Source organism: Vespa velutina, chromosome 6 (assembly GCF_912470025.1).
Source record: "Vespa velutina chromosome 6, iVesVel2.1, whole genome shotgun sequence".
In the NCBI taxonomy this organism is placed as follows: domain Eukaryota; kingdom Metazoa; phylum Arthropoda; class Insecta; order Hymenoptera; family Vespidae; genus Vespa; species Vespa velutina.
In genome coordinates this window covers 5,861,662-5,872,493 of record NC_062193.1, presented here as the reverse complement: position 1 = coordinate 5,872,493, position 10,832 = coordinate 5,861,662, and the positions used below count along the sequence as shown (strand labels likewise).

The 10,832-nt window shown below is 25.5% G+C and overlaps 2 protein-coding genes across 4 annotated transcripts; both read left to right on the top strand.

The window, feature by feature from the left end:
• The first annotated feature begins 2,234 nt into the window (after nucleotides 1-2,234).
• LOC124949674 (thymidylate kinase) lies at nucleotides 2,235-3,767 on the top strand. Its single transcript, XM_047495195.1, has 3 exons — nucleotides 2,235-2,499; nucleotides 3,059-3,218; nucleotides 3,329-3,767. Exons 1-3 carry the CDS (start codon nucleotides 2,373-2,375, stop codon nucleotides 3,666-3,668), a joined length of 627 nt encoding a protein of 208 aa, XP_047351151.1. The 5' UTR covers nucleotides 2,235-2,372; the 3' UTR covers nucleotides 3,669-3,767.
• A 939-nt stretch (nucleotides 3,768-4,706) lies between these two features.
• LOC124949672 (putative gustatory receptor 28a) lies at nucleotides 4,707-9,543 on the top strand. 3 transcript variants are annotated; one of them, XM_047495194.1, is made up of 9 exons: nucleotides 4,707-5,008; nucleotides 5,194-5,266; nucleotides 5,791-5,860; nucleotides 5,954-6,276; nucleotides 6,466-6,870; nucleotides 6,951-7,205; nucleotides 7,274-7,339; nucleotides 7,739-7,831; nucleotides 7,919-9,543. In XM_047495194.1, exons 3-9 carry the CDS (start codon nucleotides 5,830-5,832, stop codon nucleotides 7,967-7,969), a joined length of 1,224 nt encoding a protein of 407 aa, XP_047351150.1. In that variant the 5' UTR covers nucleotides 4,707-5,008; nucleotides 5,194-5,266; nucleotides 5,791-5,829; the 3' UTR covers nucleotides 7,970-9,543. The 3 variants fall into 3 exon arrangements, with proteins under 3 accessions (XP_047351150.1, XP_047351149.1, XP_047351148.1); XM_047495193.1 differs by having other exon boundaries at nucleotides 4,707-5,069; XM_047495192.1 differs by having other exon boundaries at nucleotides 4,707-5,266.
• Nucleotides 9,544-10,832: the final 1,289 nt, after the last annotated feature.

Sequence of the window (10,832 nt, the reverse complement as noted above, 5' to 3'; positions counted from 1 at the left end):
AATTAAAGTAATAATTATTCTGTTATAAAAGACCCTTTTGTAATATTCCATTATAGAAAATTACTTGACACTGCTATGAAAGCATACATACTTTGCATTTTCTAATTGATAACGCATTGGTTTAATCCCTAAATATTTTAAATATATTAAAAAAAAATCTATTTTTCTGTCGAATAATATTGTTATCTTCAAAATGAATGGATTAATTTTTAAATTAGCGTGGTACTTTTGTCATCTTATTAATATCTATGCTATAATATTATTATATACATTTATTTCTGAAATTAAAAGAAATAAACATTGTGCAAACTATAAATAAAATATTCTTTGGAATGTACGGTTACAAAGGACTAAGTTGTTTATGAAAAATTATTCAAATTATAAATGAAAAGCAAAAAATGTTTTTTTGTTATTATTTATAATTTATATAAAATATAAGTAATTTGTCCTTTGTAAAATTATGTTCTACATATATATATTTGAAATAATAAATAGTGGAAATGCTACAGAGTTTATATCTTAGTAATTATAAAAGTCTATTAAAAATGGCCTTGGTATGTGCTACAATTCCAAGTCTGATTTTATATGCTGGCTAAACTAAAAGAATGAAAAGGGTAAATTGAAGAATGTTAACATACAGAAATGTTATGAATTCTGTCTTTAAATGTGTAAGAATGAACAAGTATTGTTATTAATAGATAAATTATTAAGATATTGATACACCAATGTAATGTAACTGCCATCCTATAAGATTGTAAAGAAGAAAGCATAGTGTAATGTAGTGTTATTGGTGGAATAATGTTGTAGTTCAAAAAATTTCCTAATACTTTAAATAAAATCTTAAATATCCTACAGGTTGTGAAATGAGGAAAGTAAAAAATTAATATTTTATGCTTCTTTTTTTGTGCATATTCATTAATCTTATAATTAAACGAATTATGCATATTGTTTTTATTTGCAACATTGCTGTTCTTATTTGAATGTACAATTTTTTCAGAGTTTTAATATCATAATTACTAATAACAAACGAATATGAACTCTACATTACATTTGCCTTCATTTTTAAATAAACTTGCATTATGATCAATATTATATGCTGACGTGAAAGAAAAAGATCAATATGTACAAATATAGTGTAAATTTTGAATTGATAAAGTGTATGCATAACTTACTATGAATACAAAATTACTTTAAGATTATTTTATTAATTAATGCTGGATGTTCATATTTAATGAAAATGTATAGTACTTTTGGATCACTGTTTGAAACTTTTTTTCTTGTAGTGTATAGCAATGTGATTATGACAAAATGTTTTAGCTTCATTCTTTTACGGATCTCATTCTTGTTTAATAAGATATTAATGATATTTCTGTATTATATCTGCCACCTGTTGCTGTGCTAACAATTTTTGTCTTTTAGTTGTTATATAAATTCCTGTATACATTTTTATTCTTGTGACATAGTAATAAATTGAGGTACTTGCTACATTTACAAGCTACAAGAGAATGGTTGCAATAGAATATGTGAAATGCTGTGTACTTGTATATATGTGGTATTTAAGATTCGTAAATATTTAAGATATAATAAGTTGTTTGGAGAAAGATTGGAAGTCAATTTAACTGTTAATATTTAACAGCAGATTTAATATACAATTCTCTTTGTACTTTGTAAAACTGTAAACATTTTTATTTGTGCAAATCCTGCATACCATTTATAAAAGTACACTGCATGTCTAATTTTTGAACTACACATTCAATGATAGAACAAAATAGAGTGTCAAGGTTGAATTGCATTAAAATGATTGTTAATTACATTATAAATTTAGCACCAACAGCTTAAGATTATTAATATTATGTTCTTGATATAAAAAAATACATTATACAAATAAATTTATTTTAGTGCAATGTCTACCCAAAATCTCTAACAGTGATACATTATCATGGAGAGAAATGCAAAGATTTTAAAATTAATGTTATAGTTACATGAAAATATTAAATTGAACTGGTATGTTATATATGTATAGGATGGTTGAAAATTGATATGAATGGCTTGGTTTAATATGCTAAATATATATATATATAATTTAGAATTCAAAGTTGTATGTTTATGGGAAATATGGATAATACTAAATGTATAATGTATATTGATAATATAACACGGATGTCATATTGCTATTGCTATAATAATAAACTATAATGAAAGGAATATTATTTGAAAAAATTATATGCATAACCGTCATTATAGATTTTAATTTCAATTGGGAAACTTGTATTATAAAATTGGGGGCGCTGTAGTATATTGCACAGTTGTACTCTGGTTCTTAATTATTTCTTTACATTGAATTTTTATAAGAAATTTGATTATAAAATAAAATGCATGGACGGGGAGCTCTTTTAGTTTTCGAAGGATGTGATAAAGTAGGCAAGTCGACACAAGTGAAATTGTTGGTTGAGGCGTTAAATAATCTTGGCATTATTGCCGAAGCTAAATCTTTTCCGAGTGAGTATATTATTTTACGCTGGAATCCAACTTAATATACTTTTAATTCTTAGTATAATATTATCCATTCGTTTGTACATTCATAAATTTTATTATATAAAAGTATGTTTATCTTTGTTAGTATATAAGAAATTTTAAGATATTTTATCGAGAATACTTAATTATTAATTAGTGACATTGGAGAAACTGATATTATTTACTCTCCTGCTTATGTCTAAGAAATGAATTAAAGAAGATACATCAACAAAAATATTATTGTATTTTTGAAATAATCTTCAATTATAGAAATGCATGTGTTTTACTTTCAAAGATTGAGTTATATACAAAAAACAAAACTATCATTACCGGCAGCGCACTCTAGTAGCTAAACCTTATAAATAATATTTCTCGTCTATCGCGCGAAATTTTAAATTTCTTAGAACTTATAATTGGTATACAAATATTATTATTTGTATATCCAAAAGACTGATAAAAAATTTAATTTTATATTAATAAAGATTGTACTTTTTATTTACTACTATATTATTTAAAATGTATATTATTTTATTTTTTTTTAAAGATAGAACAACTAAGATTGGCGAGTTATTAAACAAATTTTTATCAAAAGAAATTGAATTATCATCAGAAGCAGCACATCTGTTATTTTCAGCTAATAGATGGGAATGTAAACAAGATATTATAAAAGCTCTTCAAACTGGTACCACATTGATTATTGATAGGTATAAATACAGATAAAAGATTTTAATTCTTATTATACAATTAATTCTAAAAAAAATTTGCATTTGTAGTAAAACATTAAAGGATATATATATACATATCTTTTTTACAGATATGCAGCTTCCGGCGCAGCATATACGTCAGCTGCTACTGGTAAAAGCTTGACTTGGTGTCAAGAAGTAGATCGTGGCCTTCCTTCTCCAGACTTGGTATTTTTTCTAAAAGTTTCAGAATTAATGCAAAATTCACATATGTGGGATGGAGAAAGATACGACAATGTTACATTTCAACAAAAAGTATCTTCTAACTATGATAAACTTAATGATGGTACTTGGAAAGTTATAAATGGACGACAAGACTTAAATGTAATACATCAAGAATTGTTAAAAAGTACATTGGATATTATTCAACAGGTCAAAAATCGTCCTATAGGCTTGCTATATGAATCCTGATTAATAAAGCAATGTATTCATTATAATACATTTATAAATTTATCACAAATATTTGTATGTATATGACATAAAAATATTTCATATTTTCTTTTCTAATAATATGATATATTATTTTTGAAAACCTAAATTCATTAATATATGATAATCATATGAAGTAATAATACATGCTACTAGATAAATTCTGAAAAATAAATATGTATTATTATTTTTATATTAGTATTAAATATTGTTATTTAGATATTATATATATATATATATATATATATATATATATATATATATATATATATATATGAAAAAAAAGAAGAAGAAGTATATAAAAAATATACGTTATGTATAGACATTCCAATGAATATTTTCTAATAGATATATTTATTCATTTATTATCACTTATTATAAGACTTTCTTTAATATTATTAATAAATTTAATATAATGAAATATATTTAATAGTTAACTATAATAAAAAATAATAGTACAGCTATTAATAGTAACTTGCATTGTTTACAATAATATATAATAAATTTGATAACGGAAGTAATATCTATTGTCCAGGTTTCACTACATGGAACAAATATGCTTTATATGGAGATACTCTTTTGAATATATTTTAAAATATAAAAGAATTTAGAAAAGAATAAGAGCTAAAGAATGTTTATACGAATATTTGGCAAGAGCTTATGTAGATGTTGATACGTACGAATACCTCGACCGATAACGATCGAATGACATATCGCGTAACATCGGTCGAAATTATATGCCTAGCAATAAACTCTATTTACATTACGTTCGTCAACAACTCTGTGTCAGAAATAAGAACTCGACACAGTTGTCATTTGAAAACTAGGTCAATATGGGGGAGAGGGCGGTACATTATTATAGAAAATAATAAAATTAATTATTTATAAATTAAAAAAAAAAAAAGAAAAAATAATAGTACTTTATTGTGGAAAATAAAAAAAATAATTTATCATTTATATGAAGCATTAAAATTATGTATAAACTATTCATTATTTTTTTTTCTTCTTTTTTTTTTTTTTTTTTTTTTTTTTTTTTTTTTTTTGTTCTCTTACATTTTTATTTAGTATTTAAAAAAGTCTTTAAAAAAAAATAGATTTTTACCTTCGTAATAGAATTTTGTATCAGGTGAAAAGTAATACCACGTCATATCGTGGAGATCGGAACATAAAACATAATATCACTTGATGGTGGTAGAATAGTCAATTTTTTTTACCTTTCCTTAGTTATCCTGTCATCCGTTAACATATATACTGTCTAAAGCAACACATACATATGCGAGGGATTTATGCTTGTATCATTCAAGTAAACATCGGCTGCGCAGGTGCGCAAATACATACTTGTTTATGCTGTTTGCATATTTGCAACGTATGTAGGACGTAATTGTAACTATACTTTCTTTGGATGCAGTCGTTTCTGATTAAATTTGCGCGCGTTATACTTTTAAGAAATAAAAATAATTATACAGAAATTTTTTAATAAAACTATAGTAATAAATTTTTATTTAAGAGAGAGAAAAAGAAAGAGAGAGAGAATTTACATGGAAAAAAGAAGACGTCATGTGATTTAATTTCACATAAATGTAAGTAAAATCAAATATTTACAATTTTGCACGAGAATGAAAGTTTGTAAAAAACTTGTACATATATATATATATATATATATATATATATATATATATATATATATATATTTTTAAATATATGAAATTTATTCTTTACTTGCGCGTATTATTTTTATGTATTCGTTCGATAATTCAAGTTCTTGACGTAGAATAATACTTAATGTTGCATTATTTCTCGATATAAAGATTAGCTCTACGCAATTAGAAATATAATATAATTTTTATTAAAAAAATATAAAACTTCGAGTTCTCGTAATTTGTATTTTAATTCCTTAGAGATTATATATTTATTTGTCTGCTACGATATCGAAAATAAAGAGAACAAAGTGATAAGATTATTAAATGACTAAATATATTATTCGAATGACAAATTATTCGACATATGTATTTATATAATTTCTTGCATTTTTTTTGATTAACCCATATAACATGAGCATTTTAAATAATAACATTGTGTATTTCTTTTTGCAATATTGCCTAAGGACCATTCTGTAAGCATTTTATTGCAACCATCAAAATAAATGGTTTTATATTCGAGGGTAAATATTAACGGTACGCATTTTATTTTCTTCATCGTTTTAGAAAAAATTTTATTAATATAATAATTTCTTTTGAAAAATCATTTCTCTTTATATAATTTTATAGATTGCAATATTAAAATGGAATTTAGACCTAAGACTTTTGATTTAGAAACTGCATTTGCAATATCTAAGAGAAGACAATTGAAGAAATTTCGTGGTCCAGATTCGCCTCTTTATTCTGCCATTTGTCCCGCAGTTTATATAGCAAGAATTTTTGGAGATGCACCGTACGAATTTTGGAAGGATCGTTTGGTCCCTTCCAATGTTTATTTGATATTTTCCTTCATTTTTTTAGCCATTTATTCTTACAACGTGTATACAATATTTGTTCAGTTTTTAACATTTACAAGACAAATACCAATCCTTGGAGGTACGGATTATGTTAAGGTAATCAATGAAAATAAAAATGAATATATACATACATAAATCATATTAGCGTATGCTCTCCCATCGATTGTCTTTCATATTGTACGACAAGATTAATCGTAGCCTGGATTCACGTTGGAATTATTGTATTTCATATTGATGGTAGGAAATTATGTATAAGCATTTCGCAGAACCATTGTTTTATTATAGTTGGTATTTAATTACATCACAACGGTATGCAGCCTTCTAATGACGATATGGACAAGAAATAAATTCGTTCAAATTTGGAATAACATACAAGATTACGATGATGCCATTAGATTATTAGGATATCCTCAAAAGGAAATAAAAACGAGAATAGTCTGCTGGATTATAATATTTTTGAATATCACACTTTGGACTTTAGTCAATCAAACTGGAATGTACGCTTTTACAGAATCTTGGATTTCCAATGTAACCTACATGTCCCCTTATTTCGGAAGTTGTTTAGCTGTCTACAAATTTATTGGAATTACTTTAATATTGGGTCAAAGATTTCATCATCTTAATCAGTTAACAAAAAAATATATATTTTCAAAACGAAATAACTCTCGACCTATGAAAATCGATATCAAAGTATATATAAAGAATTTAAAATTAATATTAAAATAAATGTCTTCGAGATATTCCTTTTATATATTTATTCCTTTATTCAGACTATTCAAACTTGGCACAATGAACTTATGACTGCAGGAGAAAATTTAAGTGCTTTATATATGTGGCTCATTCTTTTATGGCTAGCAAACTTGAGTGTCCATAGTGTAAGTGACTTATACTTTATCATCGATAAAGTATTAAATAATAATGAAAATTTACATTGGCCATCGGTTTCGTGCTTAGCAAGTTGGTTCTTAGTATTTGTTACACAACTTCTTATATTACATATTTCTTGTGGTTACGTTTCGTCTGAGGTAAATTAAAAATTTTACGATTTAACTTTCATGACGTTCGAAAAATTAAATTACGACAATTTTTATAGGCAAATTGTATGGGAGAAATTCTGATCGATTGGCAGGCCTATTTAATGGAACAAAATTCTTTAAAGGTAAATACATAATTATTAAATCACTTTACAACGAAACTATTCACTACTCGGTGAAAATTAAGTTATTGAAACTTGGAGCTTATTTGTACGCGTGTGTGTATGTGTGTGTGTGTATGTGCTTTCTCAAACCAAGTGCAATTTTAATAAAGAGAATTTCAATTGCAAATTCTCTAGAATAAAGCATATTGCTGTTAATGAAATTCTTAAGCAAGGCACACAATCGTATTGTAGCTTGAATTTTCTTTTTTCGTTCTAAAAAAAACTTTCTTCCTTTTTTATATTTTTATCATTTTTATTATCATTTTTATTTTTCTTTAAATAAAAAAAAACAATCTATGCTGTAATACGCGTTTAATATTGTTTAAAAATTTTAATTATTTATATAATTTTACTTAACAGATGCCCATAGAAACGTCTCTACACTTCATCAATCGAAAATTATACTTTACAGCTGCCGGATGTTTTTGCATCGAGCTACGATTAATATGTTCGGTAAACAAACGTCAATTGATTGTTAAAAAATAATTGCGTATTATTACACATTGAAAAATTATTTTTAATAGAATATTATATTTACAGATAGCAGCGACCTTGACAACGTACTTGGTTATTCTCTTGCAATTACGATGAATTATTGATTTCAAGCTAATTCTTTTTTTTTTTTTTTTTTTTTTTTTTATGACAAACAAACAAGTCGAATCACATTAGTGTAACATTATATTTAGCGAGAAAGTATCGACAAATGGAGATTATAACGGAAGAGTAGTTGCGATATTGATTTTACGCGGTATGACTAGAGATACATATATGTTTTACTCAGAAATTGTATTGCTTTATGTATGGAGAGCAATGAAGAAGGGATGAACCTCTTTGAGATATAATACCTGCGTTATTTTTATTTCGTTAAATTAACGCATTCGATGTTCTAATAACAAAACGTGTTTTTCAAATTGAAAATGAATGTAATGTGTGATAATAATTTGAAAAAAAAAGGAGAAAAAAAAATAATAAATAAATTTATAAAAGAGAAACATTGGTTTCACTCCGATCAGTGATATTATCAAATACCAACACGTTTTATTGTTCGATACGTTCATTATTAATATATATAAAGAAAACCAATTAAAATTGTAATTAGAAAAACGAATGCGTAACATTCATCTATATCAGATACGAATAATACAATTCACGTTTGTATTTATGATTTTATCTATAGAATATATCAAGATAGAGTTAAAATAATATGAAAAGATAATTGACAATTGATTATTAACGAAATTTTTATTTTTGGTAAAATAAGATAAAAAGAAAAAAAGAAGAATAATATAAAAAGAAAGAAAGAAAGAGGTTCGTCGACACTCGGCGATTGTCTTAACTTTAAAGTGTTGGATTTATTTTCCACGCCATCGCTTTGGAAAATTGCTTTTTCCTCCTTTAAATTCTTCGTATTACTTTTTTTTCTTTTTTTTTTTTTTTTAATGGTAAACAATTCTACGTTACTTTCGTAAAATAAAAATTAAATTAACATACTATAGAATAAGAATATTATTTCTTAACGAGATAGTACGGCCCATTTGTTTACTTACCATCGTTAATTACACGAAATCGCAGCTTATGATCAAACCTGTCTATTTATGTGTTTAACATTTACGAGTATCTTTAGAAAATATTTATATGTACGTCAAACATGATCTATCGCTGATCTATCATCATAACGAACGGGCCGAAGGTACGTACGAACGAACGGTGTTCTTTGAGATTGTGACAAGTAGTTACGTCAATGTTTAATCCGACGATCATCGAACTTGTCTCTCTATCTTTGAGTTAAATTTTAATCATAGAATATTCTACGTTCTATCATCAAACAGTTGGACGCATGTATTTTTTTTTTCATTTTTCTTTTTTTTTTTTTTACAAAAAAAGAAATCTTTCTATATATTTTACATTTTCACGAATGCTCTTTTCTTTGGGATATAGCAAGAGACATTTATTTTCAAGACGAGCATCGCAATTTCTTATGGCACCGTTTACTTCCGTGAAACAATGGTGTTGGCGAAGAGCACAACGGCGCGTCAACGACGTCGCCGTCGACGTCGACGACGACGATCGTCTGCGTCACGAGGGGTTAAAACGACCCCGCGTTACGGGACAACGCTTTTTAATAACTTTTCAACGTAACCGTGGTATGCATTGAAGATCATTGTACCACAAAGAATTCACTCGGCAATAATTTCATTCCGAGTGAATTCTTATGTATTTCGATACGAATTATTTTAACATATATATATATATATTTTTTTTTTTTGTTAAAATATGTTTTTTATAAATTTAAAATAACGAATAGTTATAACACACATATATATATAAGGTTGGATCATTTATAAACGGTTCAATAATACTGCAATTATTAATACTATGTATTTTATTTATATTATACGAATAATAAAAATAATAGGAATAATAGATTACATAGGAATAATAAGGTATATAGTCTATATCTAATTAAGTAAAATCTAACTTAAAATATATTACTAAACTAATTATTTAATATTTTTGAAATATTAATTTTTTTTAATAATTTTAAAAATAAATAAAAAGTACAATTTAAAGATCTTAAATCTATATTATAATGTTTTTTCTTTTTTTACTTTTTTTTGTCTTTTTTCCTTTTTTTTCTTTTGTTTTCTTTTTTTTTCAATGTTCATCTTGAAGAGATTATTATAATATATTTTAACTATATTATTTATTGCTAATTTGAATTGTAAGATATAATTAAAAGTTGTTAATTTTAATCCTTAAAGATAGATTTTTTTTTTCTTTTTTTTTTCTTTTTTTTTTTTTTTTTTCTTTGTTTAATAACACAAACCCGTAAAATATTAAATTAAAAACAAAAAAATCATATGCCTACTAGTACATAAGTAATAAAATATGATAAATATAAACGCTAACGAAATTCTTTACACGTTTCCGTACTTAAGTCTTTCGTTTTTAATACTGTAATACTGTTCAGTAAGATGTCAACTCTAGTTGTACCTATGGGTGTAGGACAGTCCAGATCAATTTTGAACTTAATTAAAACAATATGTACACAACTTCGAGAATTTATTTAGATCTAATCATAAGAAAAATAATATTTTACGATTAAGAAGAAAAAAAAAGGAAAGAAAGAAGAAATAAGAAATAAAAAAGAAAATATCTTATCTAACACAAAATGAAATCGAATTCTTAATGATTAAAATTCAAGATGAATATTGAAGATGATGTCATTGACGATTACAAGGAAGTACATAAATCTAATTCCTTAGTAAGCCTTTTTCTATCATAATCGCAAAATTTGCATTTGTGTCCACGTTTTATAGTTGCATAAAGCAGGTTGTAATGTTCTGGATAGGAATAAAAGTTGGGTAAACTTCCTATCCTCCTTCTCAAAGATAACACGTTCTCGTAGAAGCTAGTCGTTGCTGATCTCGTAAGTGATCTGCGATAATTAAAT